We start from the raw sequence: 17,961 nt of genomic DNA, 5'->3' as shown, positions 1-17,961 counted from the left end.
TATATGGTTGGCATCAAGTTATACGCTAGGAGTAAACAAGACATCCATTTACCAATCCACACCACTTGGCTCTACTGCAACAGCATTGGAATGTTATTCGGACTGGAAAAGTGTGTTTATATGGTAAAAAAGAGAGGGAAGTTAATCAGAACTGAGGGGAGTGAACTACCAGAAAGCCGCATTGCAGGCATTGAGGATAGCTACCTGTACCTGTACCCACACAAATGGGAACCATGAAGTAGCTGCTAGGAAAACCACAACCACCAAATAAGGCAAGTTCTGAGGAGTCAGCTGAATGGGAAGGACAAGATCTGGGCAACAGCTACACTCTGCCAATCAACAGATGCTCTGCCGGAATAATAAGCTGGCCAAAGGAGCCACTGACGTCAACACAAGAAAGCTCCATGGATGGTTTCAACCAGAGTCCAGCACCCTGGAAATATATGGTAAGCGGAAGGAAGGAAGCCATTGATTAGTCAATGAACACATCAGGAGGATGGCCACAACTAATCACATGCCTAGTTGTTGTAAAGACTCACCTTTCAGCACACTCACTTCACCAGATGCACCTTGTTTCTTTTCCTCACCTTTGGTTGAGTGTGGTGCTTGCAATTAATTGCACTCATCTGTCACCCGTTATATAAGGACTGCACTCACCTATGGCTCACTCTTTCTTAACTCCCACATGGGGCGGCAGCTGAGGTGAGTTTCTGTTTGAGTCTCTTGAGTTCATGTATTATTTTGAGTTACTGAATGACTTAAATCACACTTCATTTCCTTTCAGAGTTAGCAGTCTATGTGTGTCTTTCCTTTTAATACTGAATGTTCAATAAAACGAGAAACCTGCAAGTGATTACTGACTGTTCATTCTCATCCTGACCAGATGAGCCCATGATGGTAACAATCTCCAACCTCTTGAGCCTTCCTTCAAAACACTAGTGAATACCTCAGGAACTAGAACCCCGAGAAAGAAGAGGAGCAAGAACAGGAGCCAGCATGGAAGGACAGACACGTACCACCAACAGATCGAACAGTCACTGTGATCGACTGATGTTGAAAAATTCTTAGTGGTTCGGTTCGATCCCTGGCTCCTCTAGTCTGCATGCCAAGTATCCTTGGGCAAGATACTAACCCCAAATTGCTCTCAGATGCATTCATCAGAGTATGAATGTGTATGAATGGGTATGAATGGTAGTGAGGAACTAATTCCATTTGGACACACAAACTGTTTCAGAATTAGGAATTTATTTATTGAGCCATAGCACAAACCACTGATATGGAAGAACATAACGCTCTGATTGTAAAATCATATTAATACATGTCATTGCCAGAAGGTTTGAAGTTTTTCTGTCCAGCACTCTTGAGACTGTAATCGTTAGTTACTCTTGAGACTTCAAGAGAGCTGGACAGGGCTATAAAAGGTCCTCAACTCAACTGCAAGAACAGTATCTTTGCGTCTTTCAAAATGACCACCATCAGGCAACTGGTGTGAATGTCTCGAACCAAACAATCACAAACAGACTTCAAAGGGTGGCTTGAGCCCCGTGTCACTTCTCAACACTATGGAGCCAGATTGGAATTTGCCATGAGAAAATGACATGAGAATTGGCAGCTCCACCGCTAACACCCTGTGCTTTTCACAAATGAGAATAGGTTCAATCTCTGTACATGTGACAGATGTGAAAGGGTCTGGAGAAGTGATCAAGAAAGTTTTGCTGCCTGTAACATTGATGCACAGACATCTACACGCTAGGCAATGGCACCCTGACTCTCAGTAGGTATCAGGAAGAAATCCTCTGAGTCCCTGTTAGACCCTACACTGGTGCACTACAATAACCAGTCTCGTTGCAAGAATATGCAGGCAGTTCCTGGAGGGTGAAGGAATTGATAGCACTGACTGGCTCCCATGCTTGCCTGAACCTAAATCTAATAGAACTCCTCTGGGCCCAGAGGAGACTTGTGTCCATCCGACGCCATCAGGTTGCACCGCAGACTGTCATGGAGCTCAGCGATACCCTGGTCCAGATCTAGATCTAACCGTGTATAATCCAGATAAGCAAAATAATAATATTCTTTAATTTGACTTTCTGTTTAATAAGGTGCATTTCCTTAGCATGTTTAATCTGAACTAGTTTCAAATCAAAGTCAAAAATTAACACAGTCAATTAAAATAGTCCAGTCATTAAGCAATTTATTTGAAATGTACAAGAATCATGAGTTAACGATCTATAACATAAGAGCTTTTTATGACATGTTTTATTTTAAAACAAACAAAAATAAAATACAGTTGAAAAATAAAGTTGAATGACTCGTATTAATCAACCAATTGCTTTGAATTTTGCTATCAAATAGCTTCTTTACCTAGATCTAGGTAGAGCCATCTGGCTCTAGCTTAGTTTCCTCCAGCAGCATCTTCATGTCTACCAGTGTATCTTCTAGGGTTTGTATCAGTCGTACCACATTATTTTCTTTGCAGCTTTTCCAGGCTGACACTACAAAGGTGAAATTGTCACTTGTAACACTGTAGCAAAAATCATATGAGTTTAGTTTTTCTGGAACAGCAGAAACCAGACAGGCAGCCTTGAACGCCACCTTGTGAATAACAGAAGTGAGAATGTAATCGTTAGTTACTGGTGATCGTTTGTCATAATCAATTTTAGAGCATATAAAGAGGTATTGGATAAAAAAAAAATTAATCTCTATTTGAACTGCAGTAGGCTTATAGTATGAAACATTTTCAGGCCCAGCCCTCACCTGACTTGTAGAAAGTAGAAAGTTAAAGGCTTTATTAAGGGAGGTATCTGTGTAGATGTCTGGCATGGGGATATTGTTCTCAATAGCTTGAACTTTCAGGCCCAAGAAGTGTCCAAATGTTGTCCGGCCACGAATTTCCTGTCATGATGGAGACGAGTCAATTTATTTGTAACAATAATCACCAGATGTAGTATTGCTGTAGTATTATTATTCACAGAGCACAATTTTCTGTTCAAGGATGAGGTTTAGCAAAACTAAATGTTATTCTTCCTAAGATTAATTACTTTAAATAGATTTGACTGCACAGCAAAACCGTTATACCCAATACACACAGACAACATGAACAATGTCTGTCTACTTCCAGGAACAACTCAAACCTTGTGCTTTAGATCATCCTCTCCTCACTTCAAATACTATCTATGGACCAGCTGTGTTTGACATTTTATACCATTACAGTTGTATTTTAAGTGATTCAACTGTTTCTCAAAAACAGTTGAATCACTTCTCTGTCAGTTTTGACTTAGAAAAACAAAGGGAACAAAACAAACATCTTTACAGTTTATAAATTGTAGTCACACTAATGTACTGAACAGTTATGGAAATGATACTCACCATGTTGGTGTTCCACATATGCACTTTTATAGCATTTTCCAATAAATTACGTTTCTCTGAGTTCTGGAAAAAAACAAGACAAGGTTATAAGCCATACTTGTAACCAAATACGTTGTGTTAGACACCCAAAGCAGTGACACAACACAAAACCACAGGATTTAAGTAGAAAACAGCTTGGGGTTTAAAATATCACATTAACTCGAAGCATACGTTAGTCGGAGATGCTGCTAGCACTTTGGTTAACGCTTCACCTGGCTTGCGACAAACCACTCTCAAAGAACGTCAGGGCCTCAGTAAGTATACCTTGGACAAACTGACTAACACAATTCCCAAGTGGATTGCAACAAACTGCAGACCTATTAATATTGTCGAGGACACAGGCTTTACAAAGGTTTTGCAAGATTAATTGAATAAGGCTCCAAGAAGAAGCACAATAATGTCAAAAATGCATGGGCTCTGTGAAACTGAAAGGGGAAAAAAAAAAAAAGCATGAGGATTTAGCTGTAGCCAAGCATGTCGCCCTGACATGTGACTACTGGACTTCTGTGAGTAACATTAACTATCTTGGTGTTACTGGACATTTAAATACCACATGTATTGAACATTTAACAGTGGCGCATGAGTGGGAAATTGGGGAAAGAAAAAAAAAAAAAAAAAAAAAATCACAACTGTAGAAACTGAGTGTGCACGTAACATGACACCTGCAGCTAAACATTTGCCATTTGAGCACATGCCTTGTGTGGCTCACATCTTACAGAGATGAATCACTGTGGGTCTTGGTGTGTCAAGTGCTAGAAAAAATGTTGGCCGCTTCAAACATAGTCCAGTGACACCTCAGAGCTGGAAACACAGCAAACAACCCTGGGGCAGGGGAAGGAGCCATTGATCCAGGACGTGCCAACACGCTGGAATTCAACACTAGAAATGGTCAAGCATCTAAACCGCAACCAAGCAGCAATTAAAGCGACCTTAGACCAACAGAGCCACAAACTTGTCAGGCTGATGCCAAAAGAATGGGACAAACGGCAGAAGGTGGAGTCTCTTCTGGAGCCCTGGAAGTCAGCAATCTATATAACATTTAGGCTGAAATAAAATTGATCAAACAAAATCAATTTCTTGATTTGAAAGATGGAAGAAGAACCATTTTGTTCTTCTTCCATCTTTCCTTCTGTGTGTTTTCACTACAGGTATGTAACTGAGATTCCCGGTGGGGAATCCTACGTTTCCTTCTCAGTGGTACTGCCTGCCCTCTTCCACTTGCATCATGTTATGGAAATCGATGATGACGAGTCGCTAGGTTTAAAACAGCATTCCAAGCTGACCTAACCTCCCCTTAAGAAAACAATATCAACGATGAATGAATCAAGATTGCAACAGCTTTGGATGCTCGTTTCAAGGACTTGAAAGGCCTCTCCAAGAGTGACAGAGAGAGGGTGTGGACCACAGTTGGAAGAATGCTGAATGATCAGTCCCCACCTTGACAGACTTGTGAAGATGGGCCACCTAAGAAAATTAGTCTTTTAGAGATGGGCTCAGATTCAGAATCATTGACACATTAGCAGAATTAGCAAAATTGACACGTATTGCACGGTTGCATATTGACATTGATTCGAATTCTTCCTATTTGACCTGCTTTTTGGGATCATCAAAAGACTTGACAAAGGCAGCTGAGGCACTGGAGGTTGAAAGGATTACACCTAACCGTCCTTTCCTGAACAAACGCATGGAGGCTGCTTCATATGATGCACAGCACTGCTGGTGGATCCTACCAAGATAAGAAAAAAAAAAAAAAAAAAAGGTGGTCAACTCAGCATATGAAATGTTGAAATCATCACCTGAGAGCTATGTTAAAACTGCATAAATCACCATTGTTAATGGAAACAAGACTTTCTTTCTTTTCTTAAAAAAAAAAAAAAAAAAAAAAAAAACCATGCTTTTAGTCCTTTAGTATCTCACCTATAGTAGGCCAGCTGTATTGCCATCTGTATAAAAGCATCTGGGCTTATTCGATGTGCTTTTGGAATTTGTTTCCCAAAGCGATTGAATACCAAAACCCTGAGGTCCAGGTCTTGGGCATGCCTGTGATGGTGGAGATAGAAGATATGTGTAACAGTCACACAGTTATGTTAGTGTTCTTCATTTCAGATCCATGAGGCTGTTCCCTCTTTCTTTGGAGCTCTACTCTAAACTTCCATGTTTTCTGTATATAATCCACTGTCTGCGGAAACAATCTGATTAATTTAAGTTCTGAGAAAATAATGCTCCCCACTATAGGCATGCTTTAAAATGAGCCTACCTAATGATTCAGGCAGGTTGCTGCTATCATGGTCCTGTGCCTTACACCCAGGTTATTCAGTTTTTGCACTTTAAAATATTCTGCTTATTACTCAAAATTAATTTATTAATTGCTTATTTTGTACTTTTTACATTAGAGTTTATTAGTTTTCATGGCATTTCTCTCAGTTCTCCTTTTCCTGTGCCAAATGTATTTTTGTCTGAGTTTCCTCGTTCCGGTTATTGTAACCCACTTCCTGTTTTGCTTCTCTTGTTTGACTGTCCCAGTTGTGTTCAGCTGGCTCTCATGACACTTGTTTATATTTAAGTTCTCCTCTTACTTCTCACTACGTCTATCGCTCTTCCTTGTGTTCTTACTGCTTGTTACTAGAATTTTGGATTCTTTTTACTAGTTACCGGCAAAAACAAGGCTTTGTGAACCAGAAACAGGAATGTCAAACTCATTTTACATCACATGCCACATACAGCACACTTTGTTCTTAATAGTTTGTCAGTTTGTTTTTTTTTTGTTTTTGTTTTTTTAAATGCAACTTAACTATGCATTTAATCCTCAAGACATCTTAATATAAGAGAATGCAATTTTAATAATATGTTCAAGTTTTTCTATATGATACAGAAACCCTGCTCTAGTAAATAGAAAAAAAAAAAAAAAAAAAAAAAAAAAAAAAAACATCTCTCAGGACAGGTCTGAGACTAAGAAGGAGGGGAAAAACAAAAAAAACAAAAAAACAAAAAACATAAAACCAAAAAATTTAATTTCTATAGCAGACACACAAAAAATATGATCCTTTTGCCATTTTATTGTTTATTTATTACTTAATTAGTTTGATGTAATATCAATGGCTTGGTTTTTAAACCTATGAAAATGTTCTTAAAAGTCCAAAAACTTAAAAAGCCATCCACTAGACCGGATTGGAGGCCCTCAACCCTTATGTTTGACAACCCTACTAAAAGGATCAAAATAATTGTAATGGATTATCTGACCACCATCCCCACAGTGAAACCTTCTGGTCACTTTTGCCACTGTGACATCTTGATAATGCAATTCTTGTGAAAACACAAAACAAGCATACCTCTAATCCACACAGAATGTCCCTTAGCAGGTTACACCTCCACAGATATCTTGGTAGCCATCAACAAGTTTCTGGCATAATTCTGCCTGGATATTTGACCACTACTTGGCAGAATTACTTTAAAACTGTTTTCTTGGCTCGGACCCAGCTTTTAATCATAATCCACAAAAGATTTAATCTGTTAATGGGTTGGGGTATTGGGAGGGCCATTTCAGAAGCTTTATGTTGGTTTTGGAAGGGATAACTGTTTGGGAACCCCCAACTGTTGATTGTAGGTGATGTACACCCCATTCTTCCATCTACAACTCCACTGTGTTGTAGGAGTTGAATAAATTGCTTTAAGTGACCAGCTACATTTTTGATTGACCAGCATTACTATTTATTGATGTGACTCCTGACAGAAATAACAGGATGATTTGTTAAGTGTACCATGCAAAACTCTGCCCTGAGAAACTCTACTTTTGCAATATGCTTGTGATTATTTTCTATTTGCACCGAAGTGGTGTTGAGTCAGTTTTTGAAGGATTTGGCTGAATATATTCCAATACTCAAGTCAGTCATTTGATCACAGTCCACAAAGACATACTTTTTAGTTCCTGAAAAGAAAATTGAATGCAGAAAGATATTCAGTACATCAAAGGGAAAAACAAACAAACAAATGCAGCCGTTGGTGATGTGCATGGATTCGGGACTTCAGCCAGTCAAATGATTTTCATCTAAGTATACTGTATATAGGGGGGAAGAAAAAACAAACAAAGAGATGTCCAATTACAGCTTGACGTCTCTGAATATGGACTATGTACAGCAATAGATGTATTTCCTAAACTGCAATGAAATAGTTGTTAAATCCCTTGAATTGAAGCTGAAAGTCTGAACTTTAATCATTGTCCAAATACATATGAACTGTGACTGTCAGTATGGACAATAGGAAGAGTGTTATGTAGTACTGTAGAATAATTTCAAACTCTGGCATTTCTTAACGCCACGTTCAAGAGAATCAGTTCAGTTTCTGATTTCCACTCTCCCACAGTAAATGGACTCCTAGGTACATGCCCTCAACACCTCACCTTCATGCTGCTTCCCTCTGCTATGATATCTGCTGTTCTTATGTTAGCTTGTATGGTTACTGACAAAGGAGAGTTCACACCCAGTTAAAGCTAAACTTAAACATTACTACAGAGTCTAAATTAAAATGTTTTAGTTGTCCAACCCTTTAACTGTAGTGCAAAACTACAAACCTAGTGTTTCTGAGACAGACTTGCATGAAATAGGACAGAGCTTAAACAGGCATGTGCGCTTACTTGTCAACACTCTGTTTAGCCTCCTCAATGGCTGTTTTAATGTCAGGTGTGATGTTAAAATGTAGTTTCTGAGGCATTGGCAAAAGTGCCACAGGAGACTCCATCATCTGTGGTTTCTTCCTGTCTCCACACATTAAAAAAAAAACAAAAAAAACAACAACAGTAGAACAGAACATCAAATCTAGTGACAGACGAAGTGACAGTCACTGTTAGGTGTGCTAGAAAATTGCTTAATGATGTTTAAGATGACATAATTACATTTGCAAAAACAACAGAAATTAAAATTTATAAAGAAAACGTGACATGCTCCTGAAGTGTGGTTTTTTTTTTTTATAGGATGTAAACTTACATGGAAGATGTGATATAATCTGATAGAGCCATACATGGTGTGCCATCGATAATGGCATGCAACATGGTAAACCCACATGTCCCATCTTCACCAACAATAAACTGAAAGAAAGACACACAAATTAAGTACTACATTACTTTCAACTTTGAGACCGTTTCTTCATGTGCGGTTCTGTTACTGAGCTTCTATGATAGGGAAGTTTTTTAGTAAATTGGGCCATCAATATAGGCTTTTAAAGTGCTGGTTTAAAATGTAGTAGCAACAACAACAACAACAACAACAACGACGACGAGGGCACCTAGAAGGTCATTGGCATTTAAACATAGTAACCCTTCTTACTATTCTCACACTGAGACAGACTGTTTTCACTTTTCTTTTGCATTAGTAGAACTACTCTATTATTAACTTTTCGCACAACTTTAATCTGATCTCTATGCAAGGTAAAATAGAGCTTGCCTGAATGATACATCAGTGGTTCGGTTTTCCTTCTCTCACCTGCAGCGATTTGTCAAACCAGCGGTTAGCACTGTTCCACTGGGTGCCGCCTCCATGCAAAACCTGCACTGGTTCAAACCTGCTATACTTCTCATATGTCCGAGGCATGGCTTTGTCCAAACACAGCACACAGATGCTCCTTTCAATGGCTGAAACTGATTTTTTGTTGGAGGGATCTGAACAAATTAAGCACAAAGACACACAAAGCAAATATGCTGTTAAGATAAATTTAACATGAAATCCTTGCACAATTGTTTAATATTCTAGAAAACCTAAAATGTAATATTCTAATCTGAAGGTTAGCCGTTCGATCCATTCTGTATGCCAAACATCTAACTCCAAGTTGTTTTCCGATTCATCCATGGGAGTATTAATGCATGTGAATGCATGTGCACATGCATCAAACAGCATGCAGCCTGTTTCAGTTGCTCTTGCTTTTTCTTTTTACTTTAGCTTTTTTCTTACTTATTTCTTTGACCTTAGTACTTAAGAGTGTTCCTCCTTTTTTTAATATCTCTCTTTTTAAAACATTTGGATCGATAGAGTTTTTGTTCCGTTTATTGCCACGGAATAGTTACTTTTTTTGAGGAATGGCAGCGCGGAGGAGCCGCTACACACCGCACAGGTTGTTTACTCCAGAGATCAGCTGATCGCCCTGATGCCATTGGCATGGCACCTGTCATCAAACTGTGCACTGTTGAACTAGGGCTGTATTATTTGCCCAGGAAGTGTTCCCATGTGAGCTTGGTGGCTGTTTACGTTCCCCCCTCGACTAACCCCACAGCTGCATGTGACATTATCCACTCTGCTATAGCCCGGTTACACACTCAGCACCCAAGTGCTTTCACTTCCATCTTGGGTTATTTCAACCATGTCGCCTTGGACACTACACTGCCAACTTTCACACAATATGTGGTCTGTCGCACCAGCATGGGGAGACTTTTAGATGCACTGCATAGTAATGTCAAGGACGCATACAGTTCATGCTCCCTCCCCCCCACTCGGTAAGTCAGATCATAACCTGATTCACCTCACACCCTGCTATGTGCTTATTGTGGGGAGGGAGCCTGTGACCACTACAAGTATTAGGAGGTGGTCGGAGGAGGCCTTAGCGGAACAACAGGGTTGTTTTGAATTGACAAACTGGAAGGTTCTTAGAGTGAGGGCATCAATGGACTTACTGATCCTATCACCGACTACATAACCTTCTGCACCAACTCCACTGTCCCAACTCAGACTGTCCATTGTTACCCAAATAACAAGCTGTGGGTAACTAAGGACATCAAAGCACTCCTGAAGGACAAGAAGAGGGCTTCAGAGTGGTTCAGGCATTATTGAAGGGCAAGATCAGAGAGGCTGAGGACAATTACAGGAGAAAATCCCACATCATGAAGACCCTGGGAAGACTCATCCTTGACCAGCTCCGACCTCTAGTCTGGCCAAAACAGGATCCCCTTCAGTTTGCTTACCAGCCCCACCTCAGAGCTGAGGACGCCATCATCTACCAGCTCAATTGTGTCTACGCCCATTTGGATGAGCCGGGAAGCATGGTGGGGTCATGTTTTTCGATGTTTCCAGTGCATTCAATACCATGAGGCCAACTCTTCTGGGTGATCGTCTATGCTGTTGCATGCTGGGGCAGCCGGTAGAGGGTTGCAGATGCCAACAGACTCAAACTGTTCCGCAAGGCCAGTAATGTTGCTAGGATGGAGCTGGACTCCCTTAGGGTGGTGTCTAAGAGGTGGATGTTGTCTAAGATAAGGATAATGCTGGCCATAATGCCCCCCACCCTACCCTACTCTCTGCTGGCTAGTCACAGGAGCATGTTCAGTGAGAGACCAAGATTACTAAAAAGCACCACTGAACGACTCAGAAAATCATTCCTGCCCCTGGCCATCCCCTTGCATCTCCTCCATTTAATACACTGCACACACTGCAATATTTACACCCTCTTGCACACGCTCTACAGTAAAATAACAAATGACAACGTTTCACAGGTTGAGCTTGAAATTGCTTAAAGTGTCTACATTTACACATTTTTAAATAAATAAACGAATACATCTAAAGTGAATTCAAACTGGAAATAGGTGGTGGTTAGATTATGATATTACTTATTATTCTGACCTAAATTTATTGCTCTTGTATTAACATTTGTGTCCCAATGGTAGGTGGGGTTACACAGGTGACCTTAACACTTTGCATATGACTAATTATAATCTACTGTGTCTCTTAACAATGAACCTTTGCCCTTAAAATCCTTGTTTTTACTTAATATTACACACAATTTTTGTAAGCCTCTTTACATGTCTATGGAAGTATAATTGTGCTCACCCTGGACCAGTTTGTTATAGTATTTGTACCAGGTGTCCCGGCGCAGGGTCGTGAGAATACCAACATGCTCTGTGTTGGTCTCTAGTGACGAATTACAGATCCGCTCCAGCTGAACACAAAGCTGATCAGCAGTGATCGGAGTGCCATCACTGTGGTAGACCTCCACTGTAAAGAACTGAAAAGAGAGACAACAATGCTGGACTGACAGTTCAACACTAAGAAAGAGACCACTTGTAATTCAGGCATTACTGCCCATTGTTAAAAGGAACTGGAAGATCAAAACTTATTCCAAATAAATTAAACATGATTATTCCTGTGAAATGTATGACAATTTTAGTAGCACCTTAAATTAAGCCTTAGAGGTCTAAGAAGCTTAGAAAGAAGAGCGTCTGGACTTCTCTAAATTGCTTGAAGATGTTTCACCTCTCATCCGAGAAGCTTCTTCAGTTCAAGGGTCAAATGGTGGAGAGTCCCAGATTTAAGCCCCGTGGGAGTGTCCACCCCAAGAGGGACAAAAGGACCCCCTAATGATCCTCTACTTAATCACACGAGCCCAGGTGTAAAAACGGGTGTAGGTCACAATCAGGCATGGTTTTGGGTGAGCTCATTGTGAAACCAAGCCCCACCCTATAATGTGATTTCCTGAGTTCAAATGGCCCGGGATGTGAGTGGGCGTTAAGGAGTCTGGGAAGGAATCTCAACACTGGATTATAGATGGCAGACAGTTGGTGCCGTAAGATGGTCATTCACAGTGGACATAAATGGCTTCTTTCACTCCTCTTTCAAACCATCTGTCTTCTCTGTCCAAAATGTGAAGATTGGCATCCTCAAAAGAGTAACCTTTGTCCCTTAAATCCTCTTTCAAGGATGCCAATGAAATGAAAGTAAATGTAGGGAGAAACCTTGTTTGATTTGTTTTTCTGTATGTGCTGTGATAACTTTTCAAGAGTTATTAGAAGAAGTTTTTTTTAGTAAGTACTCCTTGATATAATGTATATAGTGCCTTGTTTTTAATAGTAAGCTGGTGCTTGAGCCGGTGCTTTTTTACCTGGACTTGTAGAATTCAAGTTTGATAAATAATGGGGCCCTGAACTCAAACACCTCAATCAAGGTGTATGTTTGACACCTCACCTGAGAGTTTTGTGCCACTGTAATGTGTCTGGGGTTGGAGTTGGAGTTCTTGGCATGGAACACCAATGAGTCAGTCTTCTGTCCAGGGACACGGCAGGATGACAGTGCCCGGAAGTATTGCATCATACAGAGGGGCTCTCCTCGCATATATTGTACTGGTAGTGTCTCACTGCAAAATTAAGAGGGTGTGTCCTAACATACATTCGTGGTTAAATTTAAAAAAAAAAAAGACAAGACAACCAACAACTTTAAAACCTCTATTCAAATATTCTGGTTCATAGAGTTCACTGACTTTTACATTATTGTAAAGTAAACCCAGAGTTTGTCAAACATGCTTCCTGGAATACAGCCCTGGTCCCCAACCAGGCATCTTTCAGTGTTTCACATTGTGTCCATGGTCCACTACACCATCTTTGCCATGTTTGTGATTGCAAGAAGTTTTAAGTGATCTGATGGTACTCACTCCTCAATCATTGTCTTGAAGTCCAGAACAGCTCTTATCACTTTGGCAGCACACCTGGTCAGAAAAAACAGTTATAAAACAATACAACATAAAAGTTTTCAATGCAATATGACTCACTAAAAGCAAAGTGGCCAAGATACCTAATGTGGGTCAAACTCCTAAAACCAAAGATCCTTATAATTTATACCGTACAATTTATCTATAACTGCCCATGGACAAAATATGTTCAGCTATTTTCACACAGACCAGTTGATCCTGCATGAATTATTGAAATTATACACAAAACCAAATTCAGAAAAAGCTGGGACACTAAAATTAAAGTTCGACCCACGATCTCGATCCGGTGGTCGGGGTGAGTGACTGATGTACCAGCACAAATGCAGAATAAATGAGAAGTGATCTGAAGTGATCAGAAGAAATCCTGGATTACACAAGAACTTGATGGAAAACTGAGGGGTAGTGACATGGTTGGACTCTGTGAGTGTGAACAGGCTCTGACGGTGAAGCATGCTAGGATTTTTGAAGCTGGAGTTAATGTACCGATAGGTTGTAAATTCTTAGGGTGTAGTTCATCTTGAAATAGAATATGGAAAGTCGTTGGCAGGTTTGCTTCATTTGAGTAAGATTTCCCAAATGAACGAAGGTGATGGCAAGCAGTTTTGGAGTATTAGTTGTACTGGTTGAAGGCCAGTTAGAAGAGAACCACCTTCTACCATGATAACCCCTAAAACCAGCTGAATGTCATCAAGCTGATCATCATTGAAGGACTTTTCTCATCTCCACATATACATTAAAAAACACAGAATATTTCCCCTAAGCTAGTTAACTCACTGTTAGCCTATTGGATGGGATATTGCCACATGTTTACTTAGTTTAATCTTTTGGAAGATTTAAAAAAAAAAAAAAAAAAAAAAACAAAAAAAAAAAACAACACACACACACACAACACTTGCTGGGTCTGTGTTTACATTAAAAAAAATCCTGCAATAGACAGCAAGTAGGGTCCAAGTGCAGGTCCAAGCTGAGCAAGTTGGATAAGACAGTGGGCCAGCACACATCTTTGTATTTTCTAATGTACAAAATTACAAATGCATGGTAGTATATTTTCCTTTTCTGATGTCCATAAAGTCAGATGCTCAGCTAACTAAAACAGAGTTCAAGTCCTTCCATGTCATTTGTTTGATGTGTGTGCACATGTGCTTACCTTATTTGTCCCCGTTTATCAGTGAAGTCCATTTTGGGAAGAACAAATCCACTGTTAGAAATCAGCAAAGATTCCCTCGAGTCCAAATAATTAATCTGTATCCCGTAATCTGCAAGCTGCAAAAAGAAAACGCATAAACAGTCTGTCTGAAAAGTCTTTGATTACTTTTAATGTTTAGTAGTTCAATTCAATTTTATTTATATAGTGCCAGATCCCAACAACAAATGGCTTTTATATTGTGTTTTATATTGTAAAAAAATTATAATAATACAAAGAAAACAAACACCCCAACAATCATATGACCCCCTATGAGCAAACGTCTTGGGAACAATGGGAAGGAAAAACTCCCTTTTAACAGGAAGAAAACTCCAGCAGAACCAGGCTCAGGGAGGGCTGACTATCTGCTGCAACTGGTTGGAGTGAGGGGAGATAGACAGGAAAAAGACATGATGTGGAAGAGAGCCAGAGATTAATAATAACAAATAATTAAATGCAGAGAAGTATATAAACACGTGATTGAAAAAGGCGACTAAAGGAGAAACACACAATGAATTATGGCAGCCTAGACCTATTGTTTCCTAAGGGAGGATTCAGGATCACCAGCTCCAACCCAAACGTCATGCTTGGGTTCTGCCTCCTATTCTGGACTGTACTTAAATACAAGTTACTTGGATGTGTCACTACTTTGGAAGACCCTGGAAGAACTGATGATCTTGAATCACCAGTTGTTTATAAATGGCTTCAAGAGACTTTCCCAATATGTCGACTATTTTCCATCCTAAAATATTTGAGTATATGTATGCATGTATAATTTTAACCTGTGTAGATTACAGAAATCCTAAATAAATTCAAACTTCTGTACCCAATTCTTATGTTTTTTTAAAAAATTAATTTAAGATGTATCCGGTACGGTTATTCCCCTGGAAAACGGACGATTTAAAACAGGGGCAGGCAACTCCAGGCCTCAATTGATGGCGTCCTGCAGGTTTTAGATGTGTCCTTAATCCAACACAGCTAATTAAAATTGCTGAATCACCTCCTCAACATGTCTTGAAGTTCCCCAGAGGCCTGGCAATGAACTAATCATTTGATTCAAGTGTGTTGATCCAGGGTGATGTCTAAAACCTGCAGGACACAAGCACTTGGGGCCTGGAGTTGCCTACCTCTGGTTTAAAGGAATCATTAAAGACCCCAAATTAGCAAGACATTCATGCCCATGATTGATGTATGTAAACTTCTGACCACAGCTAGTCAGTGAATATTTTCAACTTTAATATTTCATTCATCAATATCCTAATATGGGATTAAGTGTTCTTTTAACTTTCTGAATATTATTTTAGTTTACATATTATTTTAGTTTACAGGGCTAACAGGTCTACACTGTTGCTGCTGCCCTCCATGCTACCCTGTCCCACTTGGAGCACCAGGGGAGCTACGCACGCCTCTTTATTGACTTCAGCTCTGCCTTTAACACCATCCACCCTCACAGATTGGTGACCAAGCTGATAACCCCAGGATTCCCATATTCCGCCTGTCTTTGGATTAAGGACTTTCTGACAAACCGCAGCTCCACAGCTCCTCGGCCATCAGCATCAGCACTGGCTCTCCCTAGGGCTGTGTGTTGAGCTCCCTGCTCTTCACGCTATACATATATGAATGTGCCCTCACTCAACACAGTAACACCATCGTCAGATTTGCAGACGACACCACTGTGGTGGGGCTCATCTCTCAGGGAGATGAGACTCCTATAGGGACGAAGTGGAGCAGGTGACAGCGTGGTGCAGAGAAAGCAACCTGCTCCTGAACACATTTAAGACCAAGGAGATTGTTGTGGATTTCAAGAAAAGAAAATGGACATTAAACCACTTTACATCAGTGGGGATGGGTGGAGATTGTGTCGGACCTGGGAGTTCACCATATAATTTAAATTACTTTACTTAAGATATATCAATCAAAAATGTAAATGGGAGCAAATTATAATAAAACAACCCAACAATAAGCCACTGACAATGTTTCTGAAAAAGCTGTGAATGGAGACACATCAGGACAAAAATCATTATGCTGCCCATGATTTCTCACCACAGTCCCTCCTAAACTGCACCTATCAGCTCTCCTGTCCGACCACTAACATGGACAGTTAAGGACATTTAATCCATGTTTTGCACTCACCCAGTTGTCAGTAGTGCACGCTTTCCTCTCCAGGCTTCTCTGCAGTTTCTCTCCATCACCTCCTTCTTTGAGGAACTCCTTCATCAGCCGTTTTGCGTGCTTCAGCTCATCCTCTGTTACAATGGGCTCCAGACAACTCAGATAGCGTTCACAGGTCTCCCGCAGAGGGGGCACAGGCAGACGGGGCAGTCTTTTCTGATGGTTCAGATACCTGCCACCCATCAGAGTGTCCGATGCAGAATTTACCAGCCGACAGGATTTCACCAAGCCATAGGAATTCATCATTCCAACATTCACCTGACAGATGCAAAAATGTTTTAGTTACTACATTAAATTCTGTGAGCAAAATAAAAATAAGATCATTAATAATGATACAATAAAAAAAAAAACATATTGTTAAGAGCCAGGAATAAGATTTACACTATTACATTAACAAAAGGCTAAGTTAACTGAGAGCATGTTACTTACTATAATTCTGTTCAGAATTCTCAACATTTTTCTTTCAGTAAACTTCCACAGTTGGAGTTAATTGTTAAACCTGTTTAACTGTCAGGTCACAGTGCTGTTGAGAAAATATTTGAAAAAGAAAATCCTCTGGTTAAAGGAAATGATAAATGCTCCCCTCCCCCAACAAGACAATTAACCTAAGTAAACCAGATAAAAAGGGACATGAAAGCCTTTCTTTTTCTCTGCAGCAGTTAATAAAGCAAATAGAATGGTTTAATAGTTAATAATAATTAATATATTTTTGATAGCATTAAAATAACATCGTTACCACTTTTAACTTACAGTCACCAATAAATTGGTAAATTATTCTGTTATGTGTTTATGTTTAAATTTGGTGCACAGTTTGCTAATAGTTTTGCCTTTGGAGTTACCTGTCAGCAGCTACAGCTCTTCCTGGTTTAGCAAAAGATGAAGGTAATGGTGAAGTTGATTGAAATATAAAGACCAACCAAACAGAACAATCTATCTTCTTCTACTTCTTTGGGGTAGATTGACTAGATGCATCAATGGTATATTGCTGCCATCTACTGTTTATTGTTACCTGAGTACATCTTCTGCTGATTAAGCACTGAACCATCTGCTGTCACAGCTTGGGTTTAGTTATGGTTTTCTGAGACACAGGTGGGAACTCTGATGGAAGCAATTAAGGTGGAGTAGACAATCAGAGCCCTATTCAATAAAGCAAGTTCAGCGTATCCAGGTTATCTTTACATTATCTGAATTCAGTTACACTACATTGGTAATCGGAGCTTCATTGGTAAGCGACACCCATCCTCCATCTTCATTTTCACCAATGCCAGCATCTAGAATGTGGAGGATCCTATCCTAATTCGTGTCATTCCTGGGTCTCCATTCTGCCATATTGGTTCATCTGAGTTTAAGCACTAAATAGCTTTTATTTGAATTTTCTATAAATCATGTTGATTGGATGAGCTATCCTTATTTGCATTTAGAAAACAGACAGTGAAAAATCAGCTCAAAGCAAAAAATGCAAGTTCATGTTAAAGTTTTTGTCAAATTAGGATATTGTCAGGTACATTCTCCAGTGTGTCACTTGTAATCTCTTGCAGGTTTTCTGCACGTCTGGCAAACCAAGCATGTAAAAAGTAGTTTGAGTTCCCCAATTATTATAACTTTGGTGCTAAAACATGAAAAAGTCTGATGGCAATACTAGTTTTACTGTTTCTAGTCTTACCATCACTTTCAATTGGCATAAGACTTGTCTGGGCAGGATGCGTGACCATAAAGACACAAGTGCATCTCACATGACAGAAGTA

General features: G+C 39.8%; 1 protein-coding gene across 1 annotated transcript; it reads right to left on the bottom strand.

The window, feature by feature from the left end:
- Window positions 1–2,173: 2,173 nt before the first annotated feature.
- On the bottom strand, window positions 2,174–17,200 carry LOC146384169 (carnitine O-acetyltransferase-like). The gene is made up of 15 exons (XM_084936042.1): window positions 17,056–17,200; window positions 16,646–16,739; window positions 16,178–16,474; window positions 14,009–14,124; window positions 12,805–12,858; window positions 12,342–12,510; window positions 11,211–11,385; window positions 8,880–9,055; window positions 8,385–8,485; window positions 8,036–8,155; window positions 5,323–5,445; window positions 4,996–5,131; window positions 3,367–3,429; window positions 2,755–2,892; window positions 2,174–2,592 (listed from the first exon to the last, which is right to left on the bottom strand). Exons 2-15 carry the CDS (start codon window positions 16,670–16,672, stop codon window positions 2,368–2,370), a joined length of 1,920 nt encoding a protein of 639 aa, XP_084792168.1. The 5' UTR covers window positions 16,673–16,739; window positions 17,056–17,200; the 3' UTR covers window positions 2,174–2,367.
- Between the last annotated feature and the right edge of the window lie 761 nt (window positions 17,201–17,961).

This window comes from Perissodus microlepis, chromosome 7, assembly GCF_051167445.1.
Source record: "Perissodus microlepis isolate ML-2025 ecotype Zambia chromosome 7, ASM5116744v1, whole genome shotgun sequence".
Classification (NCBI taxonomy): Eukaryota; Metazoa; Chordata; class Actinopteri; order Cichliformes; family Cichlidae; genus Perissodus; species Perissodus microlepis.
Note: the sequence above shows the minus strand (reverse complement) of the source record. Positions and strands in the feature narration are given on the sequence as shown.